Source organism: Balearica regulorum, chromosome 19, assembly GCF_011004875.1.
Source record: "Balearica regulorum gibbericeps isolate bBalReg1 chromosome 19, bBalReg1.pri, whole genome shotgun sequence".
NCBI lineage: Eukaryota > Metazoa > Chordata > Aves > Gruiformes > Gruidae > Balearica > Balearica regulorum.
Genome location: NC_046202.1, coordinates 8138262 through 8150558, shown reverse-complemented (window position 1 = coordinate 8150558; position 12297 = coordinate 8138262). Strand labels below are relative to the sequence as shown.

Genomic DNA, 12297 nt, shown 5'->3' with positions numbered 1-12297 from the left:
GAATTTATAGCACAGCTAAAATATACACCATATGCTTTAAGCAGCTGCACAGGAATCATTTCTTTTTAATTTTGCTTCAAAAATATTTTAATTGCAGGAAACAGAAAAAATAGTATTTTTACTTTTTCTTGTGTCAGCTGCAAAAAAAATTAACTGGGCCAATGAACTATATATTTTTGTTAATTTGTAAAATTGTACTGGTAAATTTTATTAATTAATTTATTAATATAGATACCTGTTGGTATAAAGAAAGGGAAATCAAGCCAAGTGTGCACATACCTTGCGTGCTTCGTAATGCACATGCACAGAGTGTGTTGTAAAGCTGTTGCAGTGCACCACCTTGGCAACTCTTTTATATGAAAGAGCAGCTAAGCTCTGTTGTAATGGCTTCAAAGAAAGACCGATGCCATTACATAGCGTTCATAATGCTTGCTATAACCGCCGTTTGATTCCAGGGCAGCTATTCAAGAATATAGCACGGCTTAAAATAATGGTGCCTTAATGAGTTGTTATCGTGCTTTTCCCTTTGTTTAATATGTTTCTTACAATTCTTAATGGCATTTCGGTAGCTGGAAGTAATTGAAGACAAATGGAAAAACTTTGTGATGCAAACCAGTACGACAAAAGACACGTAAGGGAGCGGTGCGAATGAAGGGGGGTGGGGTGTCTCCTTAAGGCATCTATTTATTAAAAATCAGAACAGAAAAATAACTTCTGGTTTAAGTCATTTATTTTTACTTGCTAAGTTAGTTCCAGATTTGGGTGCAGGACAGTAAAAGACATACCTTTCATGTTAAGGTGGCTAACAAGAGTGAGAATTGCGACTGAAGAACAATGAGAACAAGTAGAAGAGTCTGGACTACAAAATTCATACTTAGAATAGTTGTGTTTGAGACACTCGATATGCAGTTAATTGTACTGCAAGTAAATCACCAATACTTTGGTAATGCCATACAGACACAAAAAGTAACATGATCCCTTCACTAAGGAGTTGTCTTTGGGATGCTGAGTGGTCTAAAACCAAAAGAAAAACCCAGCAGTGTTGAAAGATCCGAGTCGACCTGTCAGGAGCAACACATCGTGGCCGCGTGTCGGTCTCATGGTCTGCAAATGTGGTAATGTGCTGCTCTCTGTAAGTTCAGAGAATTTAAGTGTTGATGCAGAATGCGGTAGCATCTAGCAATCCCAGCTTCCTTGCAAAGAGCTTTATCTTCCTGTTTCATCTTTAAATTCAGAAATACAATTGTGCAGTCTTGTGTCTGACTGCAGCAGATGAGACCATACCGCACACAGTACAGCACAGAGGAGCATCCCACTTCTGCAAACCTGAAGACAGAATCCAGGTGATTTGTGGGGCAGTTAGACATCAGACTTTAATTAATGTTGAAATGTCTTAGTGCATAAAGAGTCACAGATTCCAAAATAAAGCCACAGACTTGAATTTTATGTTTTTGAACTTGACTGGACATGCTGAAAAGGAAAGAGTCAATGTTCAGATAAAACTACATTCAGCATCTTCCCTGACATAGATGGGCAGATTTATGGTGCTTACCTAAATGTGGAGATAAAACCACTGATTTCATTGACGATGTTTTGATTTTAGCCAGGTATGTAGTAGCTATTAGATGGTGACCAAAGCATTCCTAAAACAGGCTGTCCACGCTACTGGAGCAGCATGGCAGCAGTATCGGGCAGCCAGCTGGCAGTCTGGCAGTGGAGAATGGGAGTGGACCACAGAGGTCTTCACGGGCAAGTTGGAGAGAGATTATTATGGAACGGAAGGGATGGACTTGGTACCTTGAGCAACAACTCATGAGAGCGCTTGACCTGGAAAAATAAGGTGGATAAAGGAAGGATTGCTCTCACACCGGTGTCTTGCTGCATCTCCCTCCATATAGCTCCAATAGCATATCCATATGATATTTTAAAGATGAAAGTGTGCTGAGGGAGGATTCCTAGTGTCTCATTTCTGTTATCTCAGTATAGCGCCAGTGGTATTATCAAGACAAATAGTATGCCAAAACTTAAAAGTGAACATATGTTTATGGGGGTGGTGGGGAATACAGAGGTCACTGTTGTTTCTTTCTAGTCAGAGAAGACATAATGGGGCCTGCTTTAGATAAATTAAGATTTGGAGCTAAACTCATGTCAAGACTATGCTAGTGTAATTATAAGTTGACTACTTTCAGGGTCTCTGAAGTTTTAAGAGTCAAATAAAAATGTTCAGCAAGAGTTTTATAATGTAGTTCAACTGGTTTAATGTGAGCTGATTGCAGCTCATCCTTGTTGGCTCCCAAACCAATTTTACTTTGATTTGAAAAATTTTCAGTGAACTTCCAAATACTTACTTCCATGTCATTTCAGTGCTCTGTTTCCTCTGTTTCTGGACTTCATTTATATTTTGCTATTTTTGATGTCTTTTTCATCCCATGTTTCCTTATTCAGCTGGAAGCTGGCATACTTAATTATTTTTTTCATTCCAGTTAAAGTTGTCATGGTGCTCTTTCTATATTTTATTTTAAGATATAAAGTAGTTGTGGTGCTCATTTTTAGTAGAACTTTAAACTGGAGAGATTGATTGATTTTTTAACAACTAAAACTTAAAAAAAATCTTTCTGCCTGGTGCGATTGTTTGGAATTCTGGTTCTGAATTTGGGGAGCAGGGAAGGTGTGAAACTTTCTGTGATTTACAAACTGCTTCCATCAGAAACTCTCTGATCCCCTTGGAAGATGTTGTTTCAATTATGTTTTATGTTTCGATCACTACATGACTGGTGAGGAGTGAATAAACCATACTTTTTGTACTACTTAGGGAGAATATAAGTACAAATGTCCTTTATTAAAATGTGAAAAAACTGTAATAGGAAAACAAATCTATCCTGTTATTTCACAGAAATGGAAGCATTTAAAATGCTTTGGTTTTTGTAAAAGGGGCAAATGAATTTTTCAAAATACAGTACAGAAACATTTCTGTAATGCTAATTGTATTTAATAATAGTAATTTAAATTTGGCTGTACTGTGCTGAGCAGTAGCGAGAGAAAATTGTCTGTGGGAACGTTAAAGTCCAGAAGTCTAACATATGGTGTGCTTTGGCCTTCAAAGTCTGTCTTTATGTACCCATGAAATATCTCAACTGCAAAAGTCTTTCTGATGGCTGCCCCCTCCTTTCTCGCCCGTTCACAAAGAGTGTCTGATACTCCCAAGCGTTGATTTACACTACCCGGTGCCTCTCTGCCTTTGGCAGTTTGTTCCATATTCTAATTTCAAATACTCTTTGTGTGAAAATGTTCTAACCAAATTACTTATGTTCTCATTCCCTAATGAGCATCGGTCCATCTGTGATTGCTTGAATTCAAATTAATAAATGGGTTATTCACAACCATCAATCCCTCACTCTCCCGCACATCACATGCCCTGTGAGATTCCAGTGCCTTCCCGTAGCCTTTCTTAGTAAACTCTCAAAGACAAGTATGGACAGCATTTCTTGAGAATTTATATCTGCTCTCCATATCCTCCATCATTTTGGCTTCTGCTGCTTGTTTATCATTTTTCCAATACCTTTTTTTTTTTTTTTTGAAATTTATAAGAATAAGTTGCAAATAGGTCAGGTTTCTGTTATGCTACACCTCCACCAAAGTACATAAATTAATCCAGATTTTAGGGGGATGTAAGCAAAATATGAATTTGGTTTGTTTCTCTAAATATAGCTTTGTGTTACAGTAACTTGTCTCTTGACAACCTCTCGCCATATCTCTCAAGATTTCATTGCTGCTGCCAAACGCTGTGCAGATGCTTTCAGTGTCCTTATTTTCCTCCTTGACCCTTCCCCTCGAGTCTTTCTTGCATTATACGTTGTGCGTTGTGCTTCTGTGTAATTTCTACGATTGTCCTTGTCCTTTGGTTTTCTGGCCTTAATCCTCTCCGTAATGATCTCTACAAGTCACTTATCAGCCATAAGACTAATCTATACCCGTCACGTGGCGTTCTGCGCTCTGCTCCTCTGCACTTTGCGTCTGACTCCCTCCATTATTTTAATCACCTACATTATAGGCTTCCCCCCCCCCCCCCAAAAAAAAAATCCTTCCCTTCCTAAAGTCCTTTTCGTACAAAGTAAACAGAAGTGGCACCAAATCTGACCCCGCAGCACCCTCCTGCTTATCTCTCCTCCTCCCTGCGCCGCTTCCTTTCCCTGGCACCCTCCGCTTCCTGCGCCAGAGCTCTCTGCAAACCACCGCAGCCCGGCCGGTTTGTAGCACGCTTTCTAATTCTGCAAATCTCCCTCCCGTCTAATAAAATATCAGATACTTTCCTGAAATACAGATACAGTAAACTCTGTCTATTGTTTCTGCCTTATCTACCAAATCAATAATGTAGTGAAAGAATTCAAGGACGTTTTTCAGACAGGACCTTCCTTTTTTAGTACATGTTGACGTACACACCTTTAAATGGTTTCATAATATTAACTGCTTTTCAAATACACAGAAGAATTTATATCAGGCCTTTGTATCTGTAGTTCTTCAGATCCTTCCTTGCTTTTTATTAAAATATGGGAACGATAATCTCCATACTTTTAGTTTCCTGATTTGGGTAAGCTGCTGCAGAACTATGTCAGGCTTTCCTGTTTCCCTTTCTGGCTCTTTCTGCTTTGGAGTATTAATTCAGTGGACCTGGTCTTGGGTCGGTTTGGTTGGGTTTCGTTAATATTTAGTAATTGCAAATCCTCTGTTTTCTAGTACATTAGGAAAAAACATGTTTACCAGAAAAGGTTGCTGTGGAGTAAGTATTTTATTCTCAGAGCTGCCTTTCCTTGTAAAATGAAGATTTAGATGAAAATACAGATTTAGAGGAAAATAAGAGGTTGTGTGAGGTAGTATTTTCCCTCTCCTGGGCAGACAGCTTCTTAGATTAGTACTGTGTGTATTACAAAATACGAAGAGAAGCTAGTTGGAGGAGCCTGGCTTGAGCTCATGAGTGTAAGACAGTCTAGGCTCAGCTTTATTAGAAAACTTACTTGCATGTAGAAGATTCCCAGTTTAGTGTTAAGTATCACAGGGTACCTGACAAGTACATCTTTTCATCCTCTTATAGGCTTAGCGAAAATAATAGAAAAATATATTTGCCACAATAAAGGCAGAGCATGACATCAGAAGTGCACGCGGTTCCCGTTTGTTGTGTTAGATCTTAGTAAGTGGTAAAAGAAAACAGTTGTTGAGGAGAGAACCTGTCTGGCAAATACCTTGCTTTTTATAAAGATTTAAAGTAAAGAATCACAATAGACAGTAGCGTTCATAAAAATATTGATGCTTGCTATTGTGCTGAAACAGGATTTTAAATTATATTCAATATGAACGTACCAGAAAAATTCTTACACGGCTGTACTCAGGAGACTCGAGTTCCCTTTTTTATGTATTAACGAGTTTTATATGAAATATATTCATTTATTGTTACAGCTCTGAGTGTAAGAGTTGTATTGGAAAAAGTCTAAAAGCTGCCTTTTCTCATCACCTCTTTTAGATTGATGCATTGGGTAAAAGAAGCAAAGAAGCAGAGGCAGCCTTCTTGAATGTTTATAAGAGATTAATTGATGTTCCAGGTAAGCAAATTATTTCCTTATTCTGAATAACTGATGGTTTATGTTAGTGTGAGTGCTACCGGGCATTTTTTCTACCTTTGATAAGCTAAATATGAGCGATGGTTTGATTCTGAAACTGATATGCTCCAATATTGTTTCTAATGGAACAAGGTATAACTAAGACACATTTCATGACTTCTCCTAAACTGTTCATTGCATTTATATTTTAATGTTTGTATGAATCATTTTATATTATTATAATATTGTGTGATTCTCAGTAATTTATTAGAGGGTTCAGACATTTTTTTAAAAAAAAGATACATCTTGAAGCTTCATCAGGAAGCAGCAATATTTGCACTTTTGAAGGACAGAGGAAATTCTTACCTTCCAAATAAAAAAAGCCTTACTGAAAAGTAAATCACTACCAAATTTCAATTCTGTTCAGTGTAAGTTTGGTCATAAATTTTATTCAAAGGCCTTTAATGTATGTGTTTTCTACTTTCCTTTATGTTTGGCATCACAAGTTTCCGGTTCATTTCTTTTTACATTTTGGGAGTTGATTTTTTTTGTTTTCCCCAATGTTAGATAAATATTGTCTGAACAGATGTTTCTTTTTTGCAACTGTACCCAAAGATGATGAGGAGTTAGGAGTGCCAGTCTGGACTTCCAAATCTTGGCCTGAGCTGTTGGCATATGACTCTGTGTGTGTATGATTTTATACTTTTATAAAATGTTGACATTATATATCTATCTGTCTGTATATATTATATTCAAGATACTTACCTCAAGAAAGCTTTTTAGGTATAATTAATACTTCTAAGGGCTTTTAAGGCTTTGTTGCAAAGTGCACCCTAGTCTTTACTTGCTTTACCTTTTAAGGAGCACATTTCATGCATCCTTCAAATAAAAATTAATTTTTTAATGTTTTGTTTACAGTTTAACTGGTTAAAAGGTCAGTCTTTTTCAGATGCTCACTCTGAGCTAACACAGATATATATATATATATTTTTTTTTTAAATGCTTTCACATTTCTAGTTGAGTAGGGCCCAGCGGCCAGTTCCTGCTGTGTTAAGTGTAGAGAGACGCAGGTTCTCACCATGCTCATCCTAGAGCACAGTTGCCTCAGCAATGTTGGGGTTTAGGATAATCAGCTATGGTCTATGAGTTTTCATTGACTAGTTTCCTGCTCATAGTAACCTTCCACAGGTGAACAGCTTCCTTTGCGTGTCTGCCTCTGCCGTGGGAGGAGGTGGATAACTCGGGAGAGGCTCTGGACCATTGCTTACAGGGCACGGGCAGTTTGCACGGGCAGGAGCAGTACGGGCATGGGACAGGCTCTCACAGCTCTGGTTTGCAAAGGAAAATCCTCCATGAAAATGTACCCAGCATACCTGCAGCCTGCAAGGCCCCCGCTCGGTGCTCAGGAGAGAAGCTGCAACCCCTCCATCTCCATACTAACACAGCCCAGGGTACTTGTTTCCTGCCATTATTTGGGAGGCAAGTAGGTTTGATTTCTAATGGTCTGGGTTTTTTCATGACTGAGTAGTTGTGTCAAACAAGAGCTGTGTGGGATCTTTTTCATGGTCTCGTGCAGAGGCTTTTTTTTTTTTTTTTTTTTTTGAAGCCTGGCATCATCACAGATGCTGGGATTGGAACAGCAGAGTCAGACCGAAGCCTTATGGAGAAGGTAGGACATACACCTCATGCGTGCTGTAGGATGTAAGTGGTGAGAGACTTTGTAGGAGAAAGAATTTTCTCCTTACCTTCATTTGCAAGAGAAAAAATTACACCTCTTCTTCCACACTCCACAGTCTCTCTCGTCCACCCTTCCCTGGTGCATGCCTTATGTTATGTGTCAAAGAAATATTTCTTTGATATTCCTACTACACGTGAAAATTTCATCCTGGCTATGTTGTGAGTGCAGTAGAGCCTGTAGGATTAGAACTATCTAACGGTTTTAGTCCCATACTCTATCTGCAGGCCTGAGAGGCACACTGACATTGCTAAAAGCAAATTCCAGGTTCTAAAGAAGTCCGGCGAGTCTCCCATAGCTGTATGCAGGCATAACAAATACTGCAAAGAGAAGGAAAACAGCCATTAGGAATGTATGGCACTGGTATCTGTCAGGATGTGGTAGGGGTGAGTTAGGCATGTGCAGTTAGGGGCTTGCTTCATTGTATTGGGGGTTTTTATTTACTTCTCATCGTATGTAATCTTTTACGTTGGGTATGTATCCATAGAGGGCTTTCTTTTATGAAAGACCATCAGTATTCATTTATCACGTGTTGTTTTGCCTCTATGTGGCTTTACATATCTTTCGACCTGTCCACTTGGTATTTCAAATATTTAGGTATACTTTTAGCTTCAAAATCCTGCTATGTTTTCTTTTCGGTGTGAGAAGGGAGCTATGATGTTTTGAGAAAGCTATGGCTGGAATGCTGCAGAGTGGTTATTTAGCATTAAGCATCACTGTTACATGACAAGGGTGCAATTTTATCAGACTTTCAATATCCTTTATAGGACCATATAATAATTGCAGCTGAGGTCTAATTCCCAGCAGCCAATTTTATGGTTCTTGAGGAACGCATGTATTCCTCTCCTCAGTAATAATGTGCACACTTTATATAATTAAAAAGGGCTTCTATTTTAATTTTACTATAAAATGATCTGTATTGAAACTCCAGCTACGGTGCTTTATGGATTCAGCAAAGTTTAACGATTTTCTTTCCTGACTTGACCAGAGTTTTCACTCAGGCTCACCAGTAAGGAATTTGTGGGAAGGGTGGTATTTTACTTGTAAATTTTCCTATATACATCAGGGGTTTTCTCTTTAAAAGATAAAGCAGACCTTTTCATATCTCTCTCCAGCTTTATGACACTGTTAAAATGGCATTATCATTGGTTTGTGCTGCAAAATTTATCCTTTCTAAAGGAAAGTACATGTCAAGGAAAACATTTTGGTTTATGTACATTTATACAGCTATAATTCTGACTCAGATCATTCTGTCTTGCTTGAGACTGAACATTTTTAATTAATGGAATTAATTTTCTCCTTTAATTGCCTTATTTTCAGTATGCAGTAGAGAGCTAGAGAAAAGTGAACGCTGCCACATGAATTGCACTAATCAACAAGGTTGTCACAACTTACCTTTAAAAATAATGTGAATATATTTATTTTGAAGTAAAGGCAGGTTGGGTCTGTATTTTGAGGAAGCTTTCTTCCATCTGTACAAGATTTCTTTCTCTCCAGTTTTATAAAATAAGTGTATTATGTTAGCACCCTTGGCTTTTAGGGTCTTAATCTTGCGAACACTTCAAGTGAAATTGGAGCCCTGTTGTTCAAGTGTTTGGAGGAGCGGGGTTGCCTTGCAGAAACAGTATATTCATAATACTGTTTTTCTAAACCTTTAAAAGAAAAAATATTAAGCATTAAAAATCATAAAAATTAAATATTTTTCTTTTAAAAAGGAACAGCGTTCACGACATAATTTTCTTTTAAACAAAACTTCACTGTAATTTTCAAGTAAAAGTTAAAATGTGGAGACCTAGAGTGAATGCCAGATGACAGTATCTGGATAAACTGGCTAAATAGAGTTTCACTTTATGCTGTGTCTTTATTACTGTGAAATTACTGCACAATGCCACAGTTGGATTTGCTCAGTTGTCAGCATTGCTGCTGTTAAGCACAGCTCCTGCGTAGTCAAAGAAGAAATAATTCTGCCTTTAAAGAGAAAATCTGCTATCTTGATGTGGCAACAATTAAACCGAGTGGCTGTTTTCCTACAGAAGCTGATTGTATATCTTTTGCAGTACTGCTAAGAGTTTACCACCAAAGCGCAGTACCTGAAAGTTTGTCTCCTTCCCACTTCTCCCTTTACTCCAGGGGAAAATTTGGGTGCCCGGGCTGTGCGTGCAGCAGTGCCAGCCCCGGCCACGCTCAGGCATCCCGCGCTCGGGCATCCCGCGCTCGCCGCTGCTCCTCCGCAGGCACCGCTGCCTCCCCTCCCGCACTCCGCTTCGCTCAAACGTAGTCCTGACCCTCTCGCTCCGCCGTGCTGCCTTTCGCTCGAGGCACGGTATTGCATCTCAGTGAGAACCTGTACAAATGTAATAGGAAAAAGTGGTGCGCTTTTTCAGGATAGCCACGGTTGAGAATCGGGGTGGGTTAATGCGAAATATTAGCTCGCAGTTTGGTGGGGACTCTGCAGCCTTCTAGGGTTGTGCCATAAATGGTATTCGTTTCTGCTTAATGGGAGTTTTCTCACCAAGAAACTAAATGACTCCTACAGTGTAAAAAGGGACGTGTGTGTGTTTTTATTGGATACTCTTCTATTGTGATCAGATTTGCCGTAAGTTTGGTGCTATATAATGTGTATGATGTGGTTTTTAACTCAGAGGACCCACTATCTAAGGAAAGTATAAAATAACAGAGACGGTAAAAACAAGAATTTTTTTCTTGAATGTGCCTTGTCAAAACAATTAAAAGCAGTAACAATGAAAGATGGTTGAAGTGGAAATTTTGTATTTCCCTGACTCCTTACGATCATAAATTGCACGTCGTGCCATGGGGGGCTGTATCTTACTAAGGGCTTTAAAGGAGCAGGCTGGTTCCAAGGGAGTTTTCCACACACCCGTCAATACATGTAGTATTTCTGTTTACGTATAATCACAGTTCAGCTTTGCAAATTCAAACTGCCCTGCACAGGGCTTCTTTTTCCAAGGGATGATTTCGCTGAGGAAACACAAACTTCTTTTAAAATAAGTAATCAGTAAAACACAAACTTAAGTGTTAGGGAATTACTTCTAAAGGCAGAAATGAAAATTTGTTTCTCACGCATGAAGAGAGCTTCGTTGTTTCACCACGGAGCCCATGCTAACAGCAGTGTCAGATGAAGTGCTTGCTGCTATTGCTCCATTTGCTTGTGATTATTTACAGTTTAGCAAGACTCTGCAGACTCGTATTGCTGTTTCAGCTAAGAGAAGACTTCCATTTAAAGTGTATTTGATCAATGTTCTGAGGTGAAAGGTGATACGAGAGAAAACCAGATTTGATTATTTTTTTTTTTCCTCCAGAAAAATTATCTGCTGCTTATGTTGGAGGTGATAAATGTGTATGGAGTTGTTGTATTTATATAGGTTATGTGACGTGTTTGGATTTTTTTGTAAAGCATAATGTTAAGCAGAAGGCATAAAGGTTAATGCCAGCCCCGATAGCAGAAAAGTCTGTATAGACTATTACATACCCAGATGACCCAGAAGTTCCATGATGCAATCGCAACATAAGCACACCCTGCTTTTTGTGCCTGTAGAGAAGAGCTGGTTGAATGTAAATTTAGAGGCGACAGAAAAGAAGTTCACTCCAACTGACCGCGTTAAGCATAGCCCGAACCAGAATACTAAAACCGTAGTTTGAAAAAGTTAACAGAGCACTCTTCATTGGGCTAATCGTTAATTGTTTGGCAAAACTCTGTCTGAAAGTAAGATTGGGTTATAGTATACCCTGAGTTTTTGGTGTATCAGACAGTTTTTGAGAAGCATTTGGTATCGTTACAGAGAGTGTGAAAAATTTTAAGCAGTTCCTGGTTTGTTAAAAATATGTGTCAAAATGGTCACACCTTTCCAAATAAAATATATTTGAATAAAATTTTGAAGGTTGACGCATAAAATGAAAAGGTTTATATTTTTGCTGACCCTAACTTGATAAGGGAAATGAATATTCATAGCATGTGCCTTTTCTCAACCTTAGAAGGAAAAAAAGAGTATTACAGTGAGTAGTCTTAGGAGGAAAGGAAGCAAAATGAACTTGCTCACAGACAACAGAAGTAGTGCAGACACCCCCTCAATGAGAGCAGTAGGGTATCTTTCTAAACACACTTGAAAATCTGATAAAATTAAGCAGAAACTTGAGCATAGCTAATACTTGAAAGAATGAAAAACTGTAAAGCCCTGTGGCTGCAGGTAGTGATTTGTGACTGTATCCCATCTGAAGACAAAATCCTCGATGCTTCAGTAGCATGTTTAAACCAGGTAAAAAATTGGAATTGCATAAACTTATGAAAAATGCCTGAGTTCTCGAAGCTGGGTCGGGAAGAGAAGTCTGTACAGTAAAAAATGAAGGACCGTAGGCATCAATGATTTTCCCCAAACTGATCTGCAAACCTTCGTGCAAAGAAACACCCGAGGTGGGGTGAGAGGTCCAGTTTAAAGTCCAGGTTGCAGACGGGAGATTCAGAGCAGCGTTTTGGTAGGGTCAGCAGCTGCTACTGTTGTATTTTCCAGAAGGGTCTGAATCGCCTGGGATGCTGCTCCTGCCTTCGGGTAGTCCAGCGCTGAGGAATGTAGAAGTAGCTCATAATCACTTCAGCCTCCTTCCCTCTGGGGTTTGAATTCAGAGATGCAGCATAAAATACAGTTTTGGATCTGTACTGGATGAATGCACGCTGGTAGGGCAGACTGTTAGCATTACATAGTGATTTTCAGATGAAGCGCAAAGTCCTGGCCAATTCTCGTCTTTAGTATTCATTCACTTTATCCTTATGTTTTGAAACTGATGTCAAAATAACTAAAAATAGCTGTTACCTGAATATGTGGCTTGAAATTGGGCTTGTCTGATCACATACTTTTTTTCTTTCGTTTTTCTCGTTGAATTAATAATTGGATAAATTCCTTTGTAAAAGCTGGAATAAATATTCGAGGGAAGAAATATCCCTAAAGCATACACTTT

The 12297-nt window shown here is 38.8% G+C and overlaps 1 protein-coding gene across 13 annotated transcripts in view; it reads left to right on the top strand.

Annotated features, from left to right (window-relative positions):
* The window catches only part of CUX1 (cut like homeobox 1), a 278791-nt gene that overhangs the window by 119975 nt on the left and 146519 nt on the right, over positions 1-12297 (top strand). For all 13 annotated transcript variants that reach the window (XM_075771601.1, XM_075771597.1, XM_075771595.1 and 10 more), the window contains exon 4: positions 5516-5594. In XM_075771601.1, coding sequence (XP_075627716.1) covers positions 5516-5594 — 79 coding nt within the window. The remainder of the gene's footprint in view (positions 1-5515; positions 5595-12297) is intronic.